Genomic DNA, 23,753 nt, shown 5'->3' on the forward strand with positions numbered 1-23,753 from the left:
GGCAATGTATACTTGCCCTCTTTGGATGCCAGAGGCTAGGGGTGTGCTAGGGTAAAAGCACTGAAGGATTGGAGTTAAATAAATGGCTGGAAAAATTAAAGTCACCTTTCTGGAGAGTGGAAGGCTGGTTACCAGGGGCTGGGGGTGGTGGTGAGGTTGAGGAGATGTCGGTCAAAGGATATAAAATTTCAGTTAGGAAGAATAAGTTCACCTGATCTATTATATAACATTATGATTATAGTTAATAATGCACTGTATTCCTAAAAATTGCTCAGAGAGTGAGTTTTAAGTGTCCTCTAATTTTGCGTTCTATCACTATGTCCTCTGCTTACAGTGTAAGAAGAGAATGGGTTTCGAAGACAAGCAATCCATGGGATTCAAAACCTAGTTATGCCACTTAGTTACTATGTAACATTGAGTACAGTACTGAGGCTTTAAAACAATTTGTAAAGTAGGGATGGGATGAGGACACGATAATAACTATCCCCTAAATCTGTTATGAAGAATAAACAAAGTGGCTAGACAAGTGTCTGGCATTTATAGATGCATAATACAGTATAAAATGCCATATATCTAGTATAGTGCTTGAAGGATACTGGAGACTCAATAAATGCTGCTTAGCAGTGATTATTTAAAATATCAACTGGAGATAATATAAACCCAGTGGCTTTCATCTGACCCATTCTATATACAAAAGATAAACAAATGCCAGGGAATGTATCTTTATGCCTGAGCACTTGAAATAGAAATAAAATGGATTTAAAAACCTAAGTGTAACATTGAGTAGCTTCTGCTGCTACAATGATCAAAGAAGACTTTGAGAACAATGTGACGTTCAAGAAAGGATTTGTGAGGAATAATGTGAATTCTCTGTCTACAGAGCAAATTCTACTTTATCTGAGCAGGCTTACGTGGCTCTTTCCTGAAATCAGCAGACTAGGTTATCTCTTCCTATTATGTCTTCCTTCTGATTTCACAGTAGCTAAATCCGATTTTGTTATTTGGAGGAATAATAATGAAGATTCTTAGCCAAAGACAATGGTGTCTATAATTTTTCCATTTGGGGACAGATTTACCTTGCAGAGCTCTCCTTTCCCAAACACCCTTTCCCATCAGTTTAAAGACCAAAATGAGCCTTACCAAGATAGGTTTGGGCAGATTGTCATTTTCACAAATATTTGGCAGAGAAATTCCAAAAAGCTGTCCTGGCATAGGTGATGTTGGCGATGTGGGCAAGTTGTCCAGGTGAGTGCTAGAACCTCGCCAGAAGGCCCAGTTTATGATAGATCTTCTCCTTTTAAATGTCTTATGACCTGAATCTAAGGAAGAAGTGAGCTTATTAGAAAAATGAGTTTCATTCACTTAATCTTATTTCTATAATTTCCATTTTATGGTATGTTTGTTGCTATGGTTCAAAGAGAAAAAGATGCTAATATATGGCTTTTGTCATTGAAAATTCAACCTATAAAAGTTCATTATGGTATCTTATAAATGAAAGACGAATCAATGAAGGAAGAATCAAATATTTGGGTTCTTCTCCCACCCAGTTTTTGGACATCACTGGTCTGTTCATACAAACCCATTTATTTTCCCATTTTAAAGAGGAGACTAAGCATATGAAAAGTTTAAACAAGACTATAGTTAAATACTGAGAAAAAAAGGAAATGTGAAGAGGGAAAGATAAAGGTGGAAGGGGAAGCAGGAGTAAGAGAAGGACAAGATGAAAGGGAAAAGGAGGAAGAAGGAAGAGAAGGGAAGTGGGGAGAATAAAGGGGAGAGGAATTTTCTCTGTTAAGATGTTCTTTTGAAATAATGCTTTAGTATCTGACATCTTACTCTCCTCTTGAGAACACAGACAGGAAGCTAATGTCCTAAAGTTTTTTTCTTTCTTTGCAACTGCAGACTTTTATGTTTCTTTTCAGTTCTTGACTTTAAAGTATGTTTAAGGCAGCATGGATAGACCCAAACATGAGTGAGACTTGCTGTTACTGATGAAGTTTATAATCTAATAGAGATGAAGAACTGGTTGGGGTGGGGAGAAAAGCAAGTATGTTAATAAATATAATGTCATAAGGTAGGAACAAAGTACTAAAAGCATTCAGAGGAAAGTAAATCACATGTGGTCAATAAGAGGGAGGGGGTGATCCTGGGAGTGTTTACATTTGACTTGGATTTTGAATGAACAAGATTTTAACAGATAAGAGCATCTGGCATAGTGCCTTCCATCTAGTAAGTACTTGCTAAATCATTATTAAACAATAATTGAAATTGAGGAGAGATTCAAGTAGAAAAAGACAACATGAAAAAGAATAGGCAGAAGAAAGGTCAATAGTAAGGTATGGTTTTATACTATAGTGCCAAAATGTTTTTGGTGTCATTTGTGTCTAATTTTAATATGAAGTTTAACAGGTATGCTTATGATTTAATACACAAAAAGCTCTTTAAGGTTCCACTTTTAAAAGTGGCTGACCTCTCTGTCCCCTCTTCCCAACAGATACACACAAGTAACAACTATAAACTCTGGAAAACCAACCAAAATAAACCTAGCTGAAGGCACTAAAGAGTGAACAAAAGAAGGTAGATATAGAGGTCAAAGTGTGACACTTGGATGAAGGGAATGGCATAGCACTGGGTCAGTTCTCTAATCTTACAGCTTTTAGGCTGAGAGCAGGCCCCAGGGTAATGGGGGTGACTAAAAGTTGAGAAGAAACCTCTACTCTTACTGGCTTGAAGAACTAGAGAAGGGAGACAGAGGTACCCACAGCTGGAAAGTGAGGGAGGATCCCAGAAAGAAGAAAACCTGATAGTGGGGGCCCTAAATATTGTGTATAAATTCTGCCGACATCTCTGGCTAACCCCTGAAGCTTGTATTCATGGGGGCAGATTCAAAAAAGCTTGCAATTAAGGTTGACAGAACTGAGATCTGAGGAGCCGTAATGCCTAGGCAGTGCCCACTCATGGTTGGACTCCTTTTTCTCCAGTGAGAGTGCATGGGAATTGGTAATCAGACTGGCTGTGTGGCACTGTTCTTTATGACACCAAACCAAACTTACACAGAGATGATGTTCCCAACATTCCCTGACAATGAAATACTGAAGGATTGATCTTTTTAAGGAGGACACAGTCAGCAGTCTTGTCATTTCAGTGGAATTAGACATGTTAATTCCAAAGAAGTCTTCTATATTGTTTGGCTATAATGAACCTTAGAATTTTATTTCCTTAGAATAACCTACTTAACTCAATATTTAAACAGCCAAGTTGTGGGAGGATAAATAAATAAGCAACATTTTACCAAATGGCCTTAAGAGCATCATCTACACATCACTTCCTTGAAATACAGCAAATGCATCACTGAGGTACACACACACAGGTATGTAAAGCTCTTTGGCTCTAGAGTCAGGAGCCTCTCTGCACTCCCAGTTCACTTATTTGGACCAAGTTACTTAACCCCTTTTCTTTCCTCAACCTTAAAATGTAAAGGATATGAATTAGCCCTCAAAGGCTTATTGAAAGGATTGTATAGGACAGTCTCTGAAAAGTACTACTTTGTCACAGTGATCTTGATGAACGCTGCCAGATACCAATCTTCTTCCCCACAAAGAGGGCAACCTCTCTGCACCTCCTCTCCATGTGGTTTCACAGCCTTCAGCAGGTATCCAGTTATGTAGGAATACCAATACTCCACTTAACTAAAGCAGTTTCTTCCTGCTCTGACATTCCCAATCTCCATTATTTAAAAAATAAAACAAAAACAGAAAAGGAAACTAAACCTTTTCTGAAGTCCAGGAAGGGGTTCCTGTATTAGCAAGGTCAATCTATGCAAATGTGTGCTTAATATATATATGAATATATATGTTGAGTACTTGTGCTCAGTCGTGGTTTGCAAACATTTACTTGATTTTTATTTTTTATTTATTATTATTATTATTTTTAGAGATGAGGTCTCACTATGTTTGCCCAGACTGGTCTCAAACCCCTCCCTGGGCTCAAGCAATCCCCTGCCTCAGTCTCCCAAAGTGCTGGAATTACAGGCATGAGCCACTGCACCCAGCCCTCATTTTATTTCTAAAACAATCAAAATAAAAAGTTATTTGATTTTTTTTAGCTTTCACATACTTAAGAAGAATGCTCTTAAAAAGTTATATACTTAGCTACCCTAGGAGTGTTGACAGAGGATAAAGTAGAAATTGAGTCCTTTACTTTATCATAAATACTTTCAGCTGTAGCCATGCCTTTTGCTACATATACGGCATTCAACCTGAGCGTTCAGGATTCCTCTGGGTCTGAGAGAAAAAAATTTCATTAAAGTTTACTTTCTTACAGAGCTTTTAATGCACAGATCTTACTTTCTAAATGTCACAAAGGCTAATGAAAAAACGTGCTATTGCTATAAAAAATATGAGTGATGTAAATAAATGTAAAGCAAACTAAATTCAAGTAAATCTAGTTTTCCTAAATGTCCCTGGCAAGATTCAAGTTAGTGTGTTTTCATGCCTAAATTAGATAACTGAATGTTAAAATTTACAGTGCTTAAAACTTTGTGTTTATATAATAATAATCATAACAAAAATGTTAGAAATTCTATTCCAGCCATATAACTTCCCAAATTAAGAATATCTCCACCTTTTTTTTTTTTTTTTCCTAGAGTAGAAAACACAGAGGTGAATACTGGAACTACAGGGTAAACAGGTAGAAAAAAAGATGTATCCCATATTTTACCAGCCACCATAAAAGTTCAATTCCAGTTCAGTCCTAAGTCTGAAGTAGGTGTGGAAAGTGAACCTACTTTGGGCATAGAGCTGGGAGTTCAGGACAGACTGGAACTCCAAGAACTACTTCAGACTATACTCACAAAGATTCCATTTAATTCCAGAACTCTTCCACTCCAAGTTTTTCCATACTAGGGATGAGTAAGCCATTCAATCTTTCATTTAATTTCTATTCTGTTCTATACACTAGACTAAGCCCTGGGATGAGTTCCCAGGTCTTAAGAAGGTCATTGTCTAAAGAGACAAGTAGATTATATAAACAGGTAATCATAGTGTGATTTTAAAAAAATGTGTTACACTAGAGATATGTATAAAGTGTTAACTGCCTGAAAGAACAAAGATTTCCTAGAAGTAATGATGGCAGCAGTGGGCTGTCAGGAGCAGCTGCTGCCATCACACTGGCTGTAGCGGGGAGGCATGGCCAGGGCTGCACACTTCATGGAGCTGGCAGGGGCTTGGGACAAGTGGGAGCCCTGCCCCTTCTGAGTTGGGGTGGGAGGTACCTGGGTGCCTCTGCAGACACCCAAGCCATGGCTATGGACCCTGGCATCCCTGGGCTCTCAGGACCTGGGAGCAGGTGGAAGCCCTGCCCTCCCAGGAGCTGCAGCTACCCAAGTCATGGCTATAGACCAGGCCTCCCTATGCTCTTGTGGGGGGCAGGTAGGAGCAGGCAGGAACACTGCCCTCCCAGGTGCAGCTCCAGTCACCCAAGTCATGGCTGCAGACCCAGGCCTCTTGCTCCATTGAACATGCAGGGCCCCATTCCCCCATCCCCCAACACAGCTGTAGCCAACCAAACTGCAGCTGTAGACATAGGCATTTCTGTACTCTTGGGTGCTCTGTAAGGCCACCCCTGGCCTTGCAGGCTCAGAAGTGCCTGCTACCACTGCTTGGCTTCTCCCTACTGTCTGCACCTGCTCTGATCATGGTGCAAAGCTGGGTGAGCCCAGGTGTGCTGTTGCAGCCCAGCTGGGTTGTGCACACACTTGGGGGCAGTGCTGACATGCCAGCCCCCTGGTGCTTTGGCCTGCTCTGGACTTTGGGTGCCAATGAGCATAGCAGGGAAGCCAATGGGGGGTTGAGGCAGCTCAGCGCTGGCCTGCAGGAGCCTCTTTGCACCTATAGCCTGGGCACCATGAACAGCAGCAGGAGGCAGAAAAGTTCCTGGGCAGAAGGGGGTGAGTCCCTGGTGAGGCCTACTTTCAGGCCAGGGAGGGCCTGAAGGCTGGGGGCCAGGATGCCAGTCCTGTGGACTGGAGTGGGAACTTGTGGTGCTTTTTCTGGGCCTGCCCATGGCTGCCCATGGACAAATCAGCATGCTCTTCCTCCCCTCTGAGGCCCATAAAGCTCCTGGGCTCAGCCAGAGCTAAGCAGATGTCCTGACAACCAGCTGCAGAGAGGACTACCCACTCCAGGGCCTCCTTTCTGCTGAGAGCTGCAGACGTGAGGATGACCAGTCTGCAGAGAGGAGCTACCCATTCCAGGGCCTCCTCTCTGAGAACTGCACAGATGACAAAACAACCAACTACAGGGAGGAGCTACCCTCTCTGCTAGGAGTTGGACATCTGACAGGACAACCTGCCTGCAGAGAGGAGCTACTCTCTTTGCTAGGAGCTGAACACTTGATGGGACACCCTGGCTGCAGAAAGGAGCTGCCCCCTGTGGGTCTCCTCTGAGCTGTTCTATTGTTCAATAAAGCTCCTCTTCATCTTGCTAACCATTCACTTGTCTGTGTGCCTCATTCTTCCTGGTCACAGGATGAGAACTTGGGACCCACTGAATGGTGAGGCTGAAAGAATGGTAACACAAACACACAGGGCTGAAACCTGCCCCTTGCTTACCACATTGTGCATGAAGAGAAGGAGATAAGAGCTGTGGCCCTTTGGGAAGCCCAGACCTAGGAGCTCCCTGAGCAGGGCTGTGGCTCCCACTTTGGGTCCCTGCAGTTCCTGGCATCTCCAAGCTTCTGGGCACCACTGTGTTCCCTGGTGCCAGCCATGGAAGCTGCTGTTAGTGTGACTGATCCGGCTGCAGCCTCATAGCCAGCCAGCACCCATGCAGGCACGTGGAGCTGTTCGCTCGACTGCAGCCGTTGGTCTGTGTGCAGTGGCCAGGCCCCAGGCTCACTCACACACCTCTCGCCACTCCACACCTGACTTGCCTCTGGCAGGCATGGGATCCAGGCTGGTAGTAAGAGCCAAGTGTAGCCCGCAAGGCCGAGTGGGTGGAATGAACCCAGTGGACTGAGCAAATCTTGGGCAAAGGCGTCACTGTCCACAGAGATTTCTGGCCGGAAAAGTGACAACCCCAAGGTGTTGTAACAGTAACATCTAATAGTAACATGCAACGGTAACAGTAACCTGTAACAGTAACATGTGAGTGGGGCCTTGAGGTCAGAACTTTGAATGTCTATATCTCGAACCTTCACAATTAACACTAGAGCTTTCCCACTGGGGACCAACCATTCCAAAGACGAGTTACAGATCTCAGTCTCAGAGGGGGCCTTCTGAAAGATTTACTGCTCTTATGTTTTCAGTGTAAGGCTGTTTACTAGGAGGCCTTCTCTACACTGAAGCAGAAATTTGAAAAACAGATTGGCAATGACTATGTTCCCCAATGGTTATCCTGGTTAATGGGATATTTTCTGAAAGCTTATTAGAGAAAGCTTTATATTTAGTTTAGAAATGAAATATTTTTCTCAGACAATATTCTAACAGAAATCATTAGATTTTAACCCTTTGTTTCCAGGGGAGAAAACAAGACATGTTTTTCCACATAAGAGACCATGCAAAATACCCATTTCCTAGGACTAAGCAATTTAAGAATTTATGAATTTTGTGGATTTTAAATATACAGGCCACAAACAAGTGTGAAAGATTCTGACTGTAATAACTGGCACTTGGTAAATAAGGCAAAATTCTATGTTTATACTATGTGCCAAAAAAGAAGTATTAGCTCATTTTTCCCCATTAGAAGTCGGGTTAATAGCTGGTATGTATGTGAACAAGGGAGCATGAAGATACTCTTGCTCAAATTAGAACATGACAAAGATGTAACAGGCAAAGGAATGAAGACAAGTCAAATAAGATGGCTGTTACTTGTGTGAGCTCTGTTATAAAGTCTTGTAGAATATGGAGACTTCAGCTGGCATGTTTTAAATTATGCATATTTTAATCATTCAATCAGAGGGCACAAACTATGCTCCCTGGACCAAATCTGGCTTGCCACCTCCCTTTGGATAACTTGTGAGCTAAGAATGGCTTTTACATTTTTAAAAAGTTGAAAAAATTCAAAATAATTGTGATGTTAGAGTGTCAATTTTAGATCTTTCCTGCTTTCTCTTGTGGGCACTTAGTGCTATAAATTTCCCTCTACACACTGCTTTAAATGTGTCCCAGAGATTCTGGTATGTTGTATCTTTGTTCTCATTGGTTTCAAAGAACATCTTTATTTCTGCTTTCATTTCGTTATGTACCCAGTAGTCATTCAGGAGCAGGTTGTTCAGTTTCCAAGTAGTTGAGCGGTTTTGATTGAGTTTCTTAGTCCTGAGTTCTAGTTTGATTGCACTGTGGTCAGAGAGACAGTTTGTTATAATTTCTGTTCTTTTACATTTGCTGAGGAGTGCTTTACTTCCAATTATGTGGTCAATTTTGGAATAAGTGTGATGTGGTGCTGAGAAGAATGTATATTCTGTTGACTTGGGGTGGAGAGTTCTATAGATGTCTATTAGGTCCGCTTGGTGCAGAGATGAGTTCAATTCCTGGATATCCTTGTTAACTTTCTGTCTCGTTGATCTGTCTAATGTTGACAGTGGAGTGTTGAAGTCTCCCATTATTATTGTATGGGAGTCTAAGTCTCTTTGTAAGTCTCTAAGGACTTGCTTTATGAATCTGGGTGCTCCTGTATTGGCAAGAGCAAACACATTCAAAAGCTAGCAGAAGGCAAGAAATAACTAAGATCAGAGCAGACCTGAAGGAGACAGAGACACAAAAAACCCTCCAAAAAATCAATGAATCCAGGAGTTGGTTTTTTGAAAAGATCAACAAAATTGACAGACCGCTAGCAAGGCTAATAAAGAAGAAAAGAGAGAGGAATCAAATAGACGCAATAAAAAATGATAAAGGGGATATCACCACCGACCCCACAGAAATACAAACTACCATCAGAGAATACTATAAACACCTCTATGCAAATCAACTAGAAAATCTAGAAGAAATGGATAATTTCCTGGACACGTATACACTCTCCCAAGACTAAACCAGGAAGAAGTTGAATCCCTGAATAGACCAATAGCAGCCTCTGAAATTGAGGCAACAATTAATAGCCTACCCACCAAAAAAAGCCCAGGACCAGATGGATTCACAGCTGAATTCTACCAGAGGTACAAGGAGGAGCTGGTACCATTCCTTCTGAAACTATTCCAATCAATAGAAAAAGAGGGAATCCTCCCTAACTCATTTTATGAGGCCAACATCATCCTGATACCAAAGCCTGGCAGAGACACAACAAAAAAAGAGAATTTTAGAACAATATCCCTGATGAACATCGATGCAAAAATCCTCAATAAAATACTGGCAAACCGGATTCAGCAGCACATCAAAAAGCTTATCCACCATGATCAAGTGGGCTTCATCCCTGGGATGCAAGGCTGGTTCAACATTCGCAAATCAATCAACGTAATCCAGCATATAAACAGAACCAAAGACAAGAACCACATGATTATCTCAATAGATGCAGAAAAGGCTTTTGACAAAATTCAACAGCCCTTCATGCTAAAAACGCTCAATAAATTCGGTATTGATGGAACGTACCTCAAAATAATAAGAGCTATTTATGACAAACCCACAGCTAATATCATACTGAATGGGCAAAAACTGGAAAAATTCCCTTTGAAAACTGGCACAAGACAGGGATGCCCTCTCTCACCACTCCTATTCAACATAGTGTTGGAAGTTCTGGCTAGGGCAATCAGGCAAGAGAAAGAAATCAAGGGTATTCAGTTAGGAAAAGAAGAAGTCAAATTGTCCCTGTTTGCAGATGACATGATTGTATATTTAGAAAACCCCATCGTCTCAGCCCAAAATCTTCTTAAGCTGAGAAGCAACTTCAGCAAAGTCTCAGGATACAAAATTAATGTGCAAAAATCACAAGCATTCTTATACACCAGTAACAGACAAGCAGAGAGCCAAATCAGGAATGAACTTCCATTCACAATTGCTTCAAAGAGAATAAAATACCTAGGAATCCAACTTACAAGGGATGTAAAGGACCTCTTCAAGGAGAACTACAAACCACTGCTCAGTGAAATCAAAGAGGACACAAACAAATGGAAGAACATACCATGCTCATGGATAGGAAGAATCAATATCGTGAAAATGGCCATACTGCCCAAGGTTATTTATAGATTCAATGCCATCCCCATCAAGCTACCAATGAGTTTCTTCACCGAATTGGAAAAAACTGCTTTAAAGTTCATATGGAACCAAAAAAGAGCCCGCATTGCCAAGACAATCCTAAGTCAAAAGGACAAAGCCGGAGGCGTCACGCTACCTGACTTCAAACTATACTACAAGGCTACAGTAACCAAAACAGCATGGTACTGGTACCAAAACAGAGATATAGACCAATGGAACAGAACGGAGCCCTCAGAAATAAGGCCACACATCTACAACCATCTGATCTTTGACAAACCTGACAAAAACAAGAAATGGGGAAAGGATTCCCTATTTAATAAATGGTGCTGGGAAAATTGGCTAGCCATAAGTAGAAAGCTGAAACTGGATCCTTTCCTTACTCCTTATACGAAGATTAATTCAAGATGGATTAGAGACTTAAATGTCAGACCTAATACCATAAAAACCCTAGAAGAAAATCTAGGTAGTACCATTCAGGACATAGGCATGGGCAAGGACTTCATGTCTAAAACACCAAAAGCAACGGCAGCAAAAGCCAAAATTGACAAATGGGATCTAATTAAACTAAAGAGCTTCTGCACAGCAAAAGAAACTACCATCAGAGTGAACAGGCAACCTACAGAATGGGAGAAAATTTTTGCAATCTACTCATCTGACAAAGGGCTAATTTCCAGAATCTACAAAGAACTCAAACAAATATACAAGAAAAAAACAAACAACCCCATCAAAAAGTGGGCAAAGGATATGAACAGACATTTCTCAAAAGAAGACATTCATACAGCCAACAGACACATGAAAAAATGCTCATCATCACTGGTCATCAGAGAAATGCAAATCAAAACCACAATGAGATACCATCTCACACCAGTTAGAATGGCAATCATTAAAAAATCAGGAAACAACAGGTGTTGGAGAGGATGTGGAGAAATAGGAACACTTTTACACTGTTGGTGGGACTGTAAACTAGTTCAACCATTATGGAAAACAGTATGGCAATTCCTCAAGGATCTAGAACTAGATGTACCATATGACCCAGCCATCCCACTACTGGGTATATACCCAAAGGATTATAAATTATGCTACTACAAAGACACATGCACACGTATGTTTATTGCGGCACTATTCACAATAGCAAAGACTTGGAATCAACCCAAATGTCCATCAGTGACAGACTGGATTAAGAAAATGTAGCACATATACACCATGGAATACTATGCAGCCATAAAAAAGGATGAGTTTGCGTCCTTTGTAGGGACATGGATGCAGCTGGAAACCATCATTCTTAGCAAACTATCACAAGAAGAGAAAACCAAACACCGCATGTTCTCACTCATAGGTGGGAACTGAACAATGAGCTCACTTGGACTCGGGAAGGGGAACATCACACACTGGGGCCTATCATGGGGAGGGGGGAGAGGGGAGGGATTGCATTGGGGATTATACCTGATATAAATGATGAATTGATGGGTGCTGACGAGTTGATTGGCGCAGCACACCAACATGGCACATGTATACATATGTAACAAACCTGCACGTTATGCACATGTACCCTAGAACTTAAAGCATAATAAAAAAAAAATTCAAAATAATAATATGTAGTAACACATAAAAATTATATGGAATTTAAACTTTAGGCCAGGTGTGGTGGTTCATGCCTGTAATCCCAGCACTTTGGGAGGCCAAGGCGGGCAGATCGCCTGAGGTTAGGAGTTTGAGACCAGCCTGGCCAACATGGTAAAACTCCATCTCTACTAAAAATACAAAAATTAGCCAGGCGTGGTGGCAGGCGCCTGTAATCCCAGCTACTTGGGAGGCTGATGTAGGAGAATCACTTGAACCCGGGAGGTGGAGGTTGCAGTGAGCCAAGATTGAGCCAATGCACTTCAGCCTGGGTGACAAGAATGAGACTTTGTCTCAAAAAAAAAAAAAAAAAAAAAAAAAAAAATTCAAATTTTTTTGTCTAGAATAGTTTTACTAGAACATGACCACATTTATTCATGTAATGTCTATGGCTGCTTTCACTTCACACTCAATAACAAAGTAGCTGTGACAGAGATGGTATGTGGTGCGTTCATTACTTTGTACTGCTGCTCAGGGCACTACAAATTGCAGTGACCCTGTTACATCTTGACTGTTTCAAATGCCATATGTATCATGATACCACATCTTTTTTATTACTTATTATGTAAAAACAATAAAAGAAAAGTGGACTTCTTCTAATGTTAAATTTTTAAGGCAAAGTGAAATGCAGATAACTTTGTTATGGAACTAATGGCAAAATATTATGTTTACTGTGCAATGAAGTAACAGCTGTGGTTACAGAATATAATATATGTCAGTGGTTAACAGACCAATGGTTAATCACAATGCTCCCAACTCATAAGAAAGCAATGGATCAGAAAAATATTTAAAATGAAATATATCATTACTGCAGAATTTCCTCACAAAAATAAAAATGAGGCTACAATAAAAGTTTCTGAGTGGTTCATTTGTTAGCCAACCAAGGAAAGCCATTTACCCATTTACCAATGTTGAACTGATTAAATCTGTGTGCTTGCAGTAGATTAAGAAAGAGGTCCAGAGAAACTAGATTTAAGATTATCAGCCTTTTAAAAGGTGAGAATAGATGATTGAATAGTTGAGGGCATTAGGAGTAATATCAATAGTAAACTAAAAAACAAGGCAAGTGACTTTCCTTGGTTCTTGATGAAGTGATAAATGTTACCAATACCACTAAGTTGCCTAGTCAAGAAGTCAATGTTGAGTTTGAAGTGACTGAAGAGTTAACCTTGAATAGTCTGCATAGAACAACTATGGGTAAGAATATTTTCAAAGCATTTGAGAAAACAATAATTCAGTACAACCTGAACTGGAATCTGCTGTGTTATATTTCATGGTAGTGAAAATATGTAGAGCAGAAAAAGGTGTAATTTGACAAATTTAGAAAGCTTGTGAAAATTTAAAGTGTTTAATACCTATGATTATTCATTGTATTGTTTTGATCAGTGGTACTGCCTGAAAAATATGGAAATCTATCAAGTGTTACTGGATCAGTACTGTCAACAGTGAACTTCATTTACTCTCATGGACTTAATTATTGTCAGTTCTGCGAATTTTTGTTAAAAATAGATGCTAAACGTTATCCTGCATTATGCTATCACACAGCATTTCAATGGCTCAGCACTGCTAAAGTTTCATAGTGATATTTTGAACTCAGGGCCCAGACTGAACTTGTTATGAATGAGAAGAACAGCCTTCAACCTCTATTAATGGACACTAAATGGCTTTGAAAGTTAGTTTTTGCTGTAGATACGATGATGTTTCATAATAAATCCAACCTAAAATTATGAGGCAAAACAGTGCTTACATACAAAGTTTTTACTGTAGTAATTTGGAAAACAATGAATGTTCAATTACAAGTAGTATCAAGCTGCTTTATATACTTCTTGTGCCATCAAAAGTTAAAACAAGAAGCAAGATCTTGATTCACATAAAAATTTACAGCAGATATGTTTTTTGAGTTCAAACTACAGTTTGAGTACTGTTTCTCAATACAAGAGCAAAGGAGATTTCCATATCTCAAAATCCATTTCACTATGCAACTGAAGAGCTTCCACCTAACCTTCAATTGAAAGTGATTATCTGCAATGAAATGATATGCTAAAAGGCAAATATCAGGAGAAGAATCTAATGAAATTCTACAAATGCCATGTAAAAGAGACATATGCTGAACTGAAATTAGATGCTTGTAGAATGATATCAGTATTTGGCAGTACCTATGTGAGAAAATATGTTTTCAAAGATGAAATATAAAAATTTTATTATAGATCAGAATGTTTGTACTCAATTTTGATGGCTAGATCACTAACTTTAAATTCCAACTAAGTGAAATGTTATCCCTCCAAAGAATTCACTTTTCACTTATTAGATTTGTATTACATAAAATTGTACTCAATTGTTGTTACATTTTGAATTCTACTAGTAAAATTTGGTGGAAATTTGTTTTTTTCTCCTGTTACATAACACTTACATAATATCCCTGATTTGTGATACTGACCTGCAAAATTTTACTATCTGGCCCCTTAGAGAAAAAGTTTGCTGACCCTTGATCTAAATCACTGGTAAAGGCAGTTGCTCATCAAATTCTTTTGTACTTAAAAAGAAACAACATTAGTGGTTCACCTGTAATTTTTTACACAGGCGATTCTGATGCTCTTAGCTGGCCCTTGGCATCACTGGTCTATAGTTGTTCCATCCCTAATCCCATTTACCATGAATCATTTATAGCTGGAATCATCTACCCTCACTTCCAATAGAAAGAAATGAAGCAAAGGATGCCTACAAGTTAGTTGAGCAAACCATTAGAAAAACTGGTTAAAATCCTTAGGATTCCTGATTATTATAAAATAAAGTTGACAAGGACCCAGAAAAAGTTTTGAAAAACATAGGTACAAAGGTAGAAGAGCAGAAGATTATTATTCTCCTCAGTCTAGTTATAAAGATACCCTTTGTATCTGTAATGAGCTGACAACAGACCTATTATTCATTCACTTAACAGATATTGATTGAATACTTATTTGTATATGCCAGGCACTTTTCCAGGTACTGGGGATATAGAAGTGAACAAAAAAGACCAAAATCCCTGCCTTCATGGAGCTCACATTTTAGTGGATGGAAAGACCATGATGTCTCAGTGTTCCCCTTTCAAAATTATTCAAGGTGAGCAAAAAATTTTAGAGTCCAAAATCTCAATTTACTATCATAGAGAGATGACTGTTAACAAATTCAAGGTAAATTTGTGTATCTGATGTTGGCAAGATGAGGGAGTCCCTAATGATTGATCTACTGATTTACTAATGACTTCGGTAAAGTATAAATTTGAGGCTAGGTCATCAACAGAAAGTGACAGGCTGGATGTCTATGTGAGTAGAAATTTATATAAGACAGTTGATTCAAGCAGTTGGAGAATGTTGCACAGAAACAAAGTTAAGACTACTCTCCCAGTATGAAGTGCCCATTAAGGTTGGTCACTAATGATACAGAGTAGCCCTGATGCTATATGATTTCTTCCAACCATGCAAAGAGTTCATCTAGAGATGAGATTTTAGGTGGTGTATAGGAACGTAGAAAAGAGGGTCAAAGAAACAGAAGTTTTCTGCTAGATAGGGATGATCACGATAACCATGGAATTCAAGTTGCGTAAGGAGGAAAGTAAAGATGGACAGGGGGACTAACAGATGGAGAAAGTGGTAGAGTTTAGTAGGTTTGAAATGAAGCAGAAGGAATCTAAGCTTCCAGAGATGAAAAATAGAATGAACAAAGGCTGGTTGAAGAAAACAGATGGTGGTTATAACTCTTTTTGTCCAATAAAATGTCAAAATCTTGAATCAAAGGGGTGAAAAGGAAAGTAAGTTTCACAACGCTGTTACAATTTCTTGATGTAGTTATTTCAGAAACTATGTTTTAGTATGAAATATAAACTAGAAATTAAACAACTTTAAATGCATTAGAGGAGATTCTGTTTAAACCAATCTTGGTGTGTATTAACACTTAAGGCAAAACAACAACAACAACAACAAAAAAAACTCCTTACAATGAGTGCTGATTTAATTTGTTTTCTATAAGTTCAGATAGGTACATACAAATGTTTCTTAAAGTAGGGTTGTTCTGTAACGAAGATAGAAACAATATGAGCTAATTTTTCATTAATACTATATCAGTTGAATCACACACAGATGAAGAATTTCAGACTTTCCCCTAGCACTCAGACGATGCCAATAATCTGTCAAGTGGCAGGAAGATGGTCTCAGTGATCTCTCAAGGTCTATGTCATCCCTTTAAACTTATTACGCCTGGGGTCCAAGTTTCGTCCTTTGCAAACACAAATCCTTGGGTCTCCCAGTTCACACTGACAAAGGTAGCTATAGAAATTCACAATCAATTTTCTACTATCTCACTCATACTTTTTGGTATCAACTTTCTTCTGTTGCTTATACAATCCTCCTTTCAGACAGAGCTTAAAGCTCAAACTTGGGTTAGGGTAAATTGCGGTTCTCTTATATTGAACATCACTTTTATCATTCCAGAGTCTTTATTGTGGGGTGGGTAAGAGACTGCTATGTTCACAGGGAATTCATATTAGATTAGTAGGCTAAGGAGAGACTTCTGTAGAAATCATCTTAAGTCTTCACATACTTATCAGCACCAGAATCCAGGTGGGGCATCACAATCTTCTGACACCCATCACTGACAGCCTCCTTTTTATAATGCAACCATTTAGGGAGAACACACAGTTGGAGTGTATTACAGTACAAAGAAGGCATTGAAGCACCTGCAGTACTGCTTAGTGCCTTTGACTCTGCAGTAGGAATAAGGTTTAAGGGGAAAGAATGGTGAAGAAAGAAGGAACAGACTGTATTGCTACTAGCTGCTAGCTGCTGATTCTTAGTCAATCATGCCTATTGCTGATTTATAAAACCATCTTCTAAAAGTCCATCTTTCCTTTTCAAAATACTTAGCAAATTCCGAGAAAAAATATCTCATCTGGCGGGAGGTTTGAGTACTAAATTTATGTTCAGGAACGAAAACTTTTGCTAGAAGCAACTCACCGCTCAGTTGCTGGGCTGCAGCCAGGCGGCTGGGCTTCAGGATGAACTGGCACTGCATCTCTCGGGGGAGCTGTTCCATAAGGAAGGGCTCTTGGAGGTTGAAAGGGGTGGTAGAGTCCTTTGATCCTGGTGTCAGGAGTGCCGTGTCTCGAAGATGGCTCATTTTAATTCCATATGGATATTCATGCCCTACACAGAGAAAAAGCTAAATGTAGACTTCAGGCTGACTGGTACTGTCAGCATGTGTACTACAAAATAGCAGTGTACTGAAATCTACTCCTGGTACTTTTGGCATAAAGAATCCCTTTGTTTAACAGAATGATCATTTATACTCTTACAGTTGGAGACCAGCATACAGGTGGTCCTACCAAAGTAGTTTTAAGGGGAGGAGGGAGAAAAAGAAGAAAAAAATCTTTAAAGATTATCTTGTTTGGAATGAATGCACAGATCAGTTTGCCAGTTCCATAATGCTGACTTTTCCAATGTGTGCATCTAAGGATAATTAAAGGTATTCTATTGTCTCCTTTGACATTAACTAGATCTATAAATTTTCAGCAAATACATGTCCTTGCTCAGTCTCAAATCTATGATTTAAAATATTTTTTCTACCTACCACAGAAGTATAAGGATCTATGTATGTCAAGTATCACTATTATTAATATTATTTAACACAAGATGTTTGCCTAAAAACATTTCATTAATTTTTATTAGTTATATAGTTAGTTACTCAAGAGCATTGGGACTGGTTTGATTTATGCTTCCCTCTCACTGCTGCCCTCTGAGATTGATGTTCAGAGGCAATGATCAGAAGGAAGACTGCAGGGGATCAGAAACACAGAAACAGATGCAAAAAGGAATGTACAAACTATAAAAATGAAACCCTGGACATCTGACTACAACATGATTTTAACTCTTTAGTATTCTAAGTAATTATGTCCTTTTAGTGTGATCCTCAAATACCACTGTGATGTAGATTTTTTAAGTACAGAGAGCAAGTTCCCTTCTATCCCTGACTTATCACTAAATGTAACTCAGTGAACTCTTACTCTTCCTTTTCACCTGGTCCAGGCATACAATGTCAGTGTTTCATTAATATCAAGGACTACAGCAGCTTCCAGAGATTAAGGCAGAAAAAGGCTTCTATGACAATAAAACGAAATCAACTTATCAAAATAGCCGGCAGTTAATCTATAATTGAGGTCTGCAGAGCACATTAAAATAATGATTAAGCATTGCTGCTAAATCATGGGACAATAATGTCCTATGTCCCATTGTTTTTCAGTAAGAGCTAGTCAGGAAGCTTAGGGCCGTCATAAGCCTAAAAGTTATCATCTACATAGTTTTCATTAATATATTTTATTAAAACAATAATTTTAAGTGTTTGATTTTTAATAACTTTATTGCTCATTGACTATTACAAAAATGACAACATTAAAAATCTGGAATACAGTCGATTTTGTCTTCAGCTCTGTGCATGATCACTTTCTGTATTCTAAATCTGAGCATATACATTTGTAGAAAAATTTGGTTTTAGATTACTAAGATCACTTGAAACACTGAATTACACAGTTGTGACCTCATAGATAAATGAAATAATTCCATGAAATAATGCATACAATATGCTCTGCATGATGGCTGGCAGGTAGTAAGCATTTTAAAATTGTTAACAGAAATTGTCATCATCATGATTATCATCGTCATCATCTCAAGATTTGGTAAAGATACTGTCCTTTAATTGTTCTATTTCTGTTAACCACACTGAATGAAATTACTGATCAAGAAATTTTTTTTAGTTAATGGCTTAAATAAGGTAAAATGGAACATATTTATCAACAATTCCTCATGACAAATGCTGGAAAATCTGACTAGAGAAATAGCAAAATAATTAAGTTATTGAAGTAGCAGATAATAAAGACTTTTAGGAGTCTAAATGGGTTAATCTGATTTTCTTCATGAAGCTTAGGAAGGTTCTGGGTATATAGCAGGTATTACATACTCACTGATGAATTAAGATGCATGGTTGTATTTTACATGGTCTTCCATAGAGGCACATAGTAGGTAAGGGAACAGGAAATGTAAAAACTGAATATGAAAAATAAATGTATGGAGAAAAATACCAACACATATTTCTTTCTTAGAAAAATATTTAAAAAGCTTTGGCAGGATGACTCTTGTTTGTCAAATGAAAAAGCAGAGAGAAAAGTTTGTATTTCTCTTCCCAACTATACCATTAGCTTGAATGAGGAGATATTATTTGTCTAGTACATAGTAAATCCTTGACAGATATTTATTAAATGAACACCATGAAATTTCCTATTTAATAGTATTTAAGCTTAGGACCATATGACCAATTCTCGGAGACACTTAGACTTATAATTAAAACACAATCGATGCTATCTTAGACTTTTGCAAAAACTTACCAATGAGTGGGTATGGAGCCTCTTCTTTTCCAGAGTTGACCCACAATTGGTAATCTCTCTCAGAGCCCTTAGAGATAAAAAGAGTTAAATGTCACAATAAATCTTTCACATCTGATACTTGAATAAGGACACATTTGTTTTTTTTGGTTTTGTGTCCTCCCTCCTGCCCCCTACTCAGTGATCGTTAGAAATCCATGAACTGCAGTGGAATCAGGCCTTCACTATATAGGTAGCCTAGAGAGCGTAAAATCATAGTTAGGCCCCTTTACAAAGGAAAAACAATCTTCCTGGCTCTTAAAGGCTAATCTCTTCCTTAGAGTCCTGACTTCTGCTATGTTCCTCCACTTCTCAGAGAATATTGGGCTTAACCTCCAACATGCCCCTGCAAAGACAACCTTATTATCAAGAAAACCACAAAACACTGCTGTGTCTATGATTAAAAAGTAATATCTCAAAGGCTGATTATTAGCTCAGCTGCTTCTGAGCAGGAGAATGACCAAGAGGCTTTGAGGAGATAAGTAATTGGCACAACCTCTACTGGCTTTAGTTTAGGCAAGTTCAGTCCTGGGGAAAGAAAGGACAGGAATTCTATTCTAGAGAATAGGCCCAGTCATGGAAAACAATAAAATTGTTCACTAGCAGAATTATAATCCAGCAACATTATAAATCCCACTTGAAAGAAATGATACTACATTATACAGATTTTTCTGAATTCTCTAGGAGGGATAAAGCAGAAATGTTTTAAATGAAGCTAGAACAGATAAGTCTGCTGGCAATATTTCATATCCTTGCCTTTAACTTCTGAAAAAAAATCATGGCCCTGACCTTATAATACCATAAAAACCATTCCACCCCCCCATACTCAGTTTATCTGTTACTTCCTCTCTGCCTCATCCCTCCTAGTCAAAAAATTTATGGTAAATAGGAAGACCAATCTAATAAAAATCCTTTCTTTTTATATAGTGTCTGAACACACTATAATAATCCCTTAAAACTGGTATAACCAAATAGTCTCAATTCCTAATTAACAGTTCTTTTTTGGTCTGAGGAGATTAATAATTTTATCCAAAGGAAAAGCATAGATAAGAGAATGAATCCTGTCATTAATTCCTCTACATACCTCTAAAACTATCTAGTTTCTTCCAAAATATATTCATATAGCTTAGAAATTAATGGAGGTGCCTACTTTACCCAGTGCATATATTTTAAATGTAATCAAATTTATATCACTAAATTTAACTAATTATCAGATTATCCCAAATTCTGGTTGTCCTGAGTTCTAAAGGGCTTACTATAGTACTGTGTATAAGCAAATCTAAACACAAGTAATCATACTATGGCATGTCTTACATATGGGTCATGAATTGCTCTGGAAACAGTGCTCCTTGAATGATGTAACATGACACATATTTAAGACCTGCCATAGTATTCCACAGTATTATTAACTGTATTTAGATTTGCTTATATACAATGTACTTTCATATTTACAGAGAATCTCACTGAAGGAATAGTGTTTTTAAGTGCTTCCTTTAGTTATCATCCTTTTGAAAGTCATTCCCTTTAATGAAAGTACTCATTGTGTGGTGTTTATACAACTGGTAGTAAGGTGATGAGGACAATCTTCCAGTTCTCTTTCCTCTACCTCATCCTCAAATGTTCTAATCTTCTCCACTCCTAAAATTCTCAAAAATTCACCTCTGTCGCAGAAAAGAGAAAGCTACAAAGCTAAAAGTAAAACAGGGAAGAATGTGGTGTGCACACTAAAGCTCTCCAAATCCATGATCTAATTCAAAGCTTGTCTTTTTACTAACCAATTTATCATAGGTATTAACCATATCATCCTTAGGTCCTGTAGCCAGCCAATATGGTTTTATGTAAAAATTCTACTACAGAACAAACTCTTAAGAATTCATCATCCTAAGACTGACCAAGTCTTGGGATAATAACAGGATAATTATATAAGGGAAAAGTCAAATTGTGACCAGTAGGAAGGCGAGAAGGAGTATGAAACTTTATTAAGAACTTTATACCAAAAAATTTTTGCATATATATACAGCATACATAATAAAATACATGTTGTCACTTTAAAATTATAGTCCAATCTTATAATTTTCAGATCACACAGATTTTAAAATAGGAGAACAGCACCACCCATATATTAATCATATTAAAGCTTTACTGTTCTTATTTTCTATATTTTGGGGAGTAAAGTATGACTTTGGTATCTCTAATAATCAACTGTCTTATGATGGAAGGAAAATACTTACATAAATTTAAATCATCAAAGTTTATTTTTAATTAAGAATGTCTAGCAGAATAACTTACAGTTATCCCTAGCATTGGTAATGACATGTTGATAACTTCATTCGCTGTATCTGAATTCATTACTGTTATAGTTTTAGACTGTAGAAAAAATAAGAAATATAGCTATAAAATAATGAATTTTAAAACAGGTTAACAAATAGTCATTGTCAAATGATTATTGAAAGGCAAATCTTGATTTCAAGTGTGGACAGAGTAAAGCATAAGATTTAGGGAGAACACAAAACTTTGATTATAATTTGCTTTCATTTCCTTATAAATTATGCCCTCTAATAAAACATTTCTCTTAAAGGATGCATGGCTTACAGAATATAAAAACTTTAAGCAAATAAGAAAGACTACATATATTTCAGAGAGAGTACATGGACCCAGCTCCCAATTAAAAAAATAAATCAGTGAGGTTGCTCCTCTGTCTTATTTCCATAATTGTATTTCCATAAGGCAATGGGTAATTAAAAAAAGGCAAGAGCTGAATCTCTATTTCTTCCTTAGTAGTGTTTTCACAATACAGGGTTTTATTTCTTTGCATGGTATAAAGTCAGGTTAGGTAGAATTAGGATAATAACTGGTTACAAAAGACGTTTAAAGCTTTGAATTTTTAAAAGTCACTATTGGGAACTTTCCATGTGTCACACACTGTGGCCACTAAGATTTTAATTGTTGAAATCTTTGGAGGACATAAAAAAATGACTCTAGAAGAAAGAATTGAAAATTTTAGAAAGCTCAATTCTATTATAAACTCTGCCAATGAAGAGAATATCTATAATAGCTCTGTGCTAAACTATACTGAATACTTTTACTTAAAAATAGACAATTTGCAGCAAACAGTAAAAGAGTTAAGAAGATTCTGAGATATCTATAGAGATTGCTGAATTCCAAAATGCATTATTTAAATATAAAACAATGCTATGTTGTAAAAAAACTTGATACATACATAGGTTTTACAGGAGAATTATAAGATTAAATCAGCAATTAGGGCTGTGTCCCTGATAAAGAAGGCTTAAATAGCATAAAAAAGTAGCATAAATACAAAAATGATACAAAAATAAAGGTAACTGAAATCTGATAATTCATTATTTATCTTTCCATTAATAGAATTTCTTCTCTATGAGTGAATTATTTGATGTGACAAATTGCCTCTAAAAATTGTTTAACTGAATTTTAATTTAAAAAAGCATTTTAAATGCACAATTTCAAACTGTTCCTGGTAGCCCCAAGGATTGTGCAAAATTGTCTCAGAGTGAAACAGGAAGTCTTTGGAACACTCAACCCGGAGTCTGTCTTCTACCAGAGCGTTATAGGTATATGACATACTGGGCTTTAACTTGAGAGATAATTTTTAAAAAGGCTTCTAATTTTTAAAAAGTCTAAAATTTTTTCCATTTAATTTAAAGAAACTCTCCCATGAAGTCTCGTAACGTGAAGAATCTGTCCTCCCAATAACCTGGTTTCTAAGATAATAGTTTTTCTTAATACTAGGCACATATGTTCAAAACATAATTATAGAAAGTATATCTTTTTCCTACATGCCTTTCCAGTATACAAAACAAGTGAATTCCAGCAGAAAGAACTCTTTGGCTAGTAAACAAATAACAGAGAAAACTGAAAATGTGGCAATTTTGTTCCATATTGGCATAATTTACTGACAAGGTATGTATAACTAGAGGGCAAAGATAAAGAATGCTTCCCACACATGTACTCCTATTTGGGGGAATTGCTCTGGAGGCAGGGCTCCCTGAACGAGAGTCTGGTTATGAAAGCTACTTTAGAGAGCAAAGGACAGAGTATGTCACATCATCCTTGACTTAACCAGGGTACTAGTGATAAAAACAGAGCACCCAACCTGACCATATCTCTTATCTTCTCTTCCAAAATGACAGTGGGACATCAGTCCTTTCTCAAGTACACACTTTCCATATACTGAAAAGAAAGTGTTAAAAAAAATTAAGGGATTTTACAGGAAATCCTGAATGTAACCAACTGTCACAACTAAATCAAAGCAGACAGAAAAAAACAGGGTTTTTGTTTTGTTTTGTTTTGTTTTACTCTGCTACAGATCTCTGTAGTCTCGTACTATAAAAATTTGAGTATTTCCCTCAAGCAGTGACATCTGGCATTCAGGAGTTGGTCAGAACATTTGCATAACTTTTGCTTTTGGCCAAAACATAACTATTTTGCACTACATATTTTTCCACACACAAATAAAGCTATTCTGTGTGA

At 37.7% G+C, this 23,753-nt stretch overlaps 1 protein-coding gene across 6 annotated transcripts in view; it reads right to left on the minus strand.

Moving 5' to 3' along the window:
• ARHGAP20 (Rho GTPase activating protein 20) overlaps positions 1-23,753 on the minus strand; it is a 129,735-nt gene that overhangs the window by 13,618 nt on the left and 92,364 nt on the right. For all 6 annotated transcript variants that reach the window (XM_023208030.2, XM_023208028.2, XM_023208029.2 and 3 more), the window contains 4 exons: positions 21,537-21,614; positions 19,212-19,278; positions 16,792-16,980; positions 1,141-1,319 (listed from right to left, as the gene is read on the minus strand). In XM_023208030.2, the coding sequence (XP_023063798.2) occupies positions 1,141-1,319; positions 16,792-16,980; positions 19,212-19,278; positions 21,537-21,614 (513 nt within the window). The remainder of the gene's footprint in view (positions 1-1,140; positions 1,320-16,791; positions 16,981-19,211; positions 19,279-21,536; positions 21,615-23,753) is intronic.

This window comes from Piliocolobus tephrosceles, chromosome 13 (genome assembly GCF_002776525.5).
Source record: "Piliocolobus tephrosceles isolate RC106 chromosome 13, ASM277652v3, whole genome shotgun sequence".
Taxonomy (NCBI): Eukaryota; Metazoa; Chordata; class Mammalia; order Primates; family Cercopithecidae; genus Piliocolobus; species Piliocolobus tephrosceles.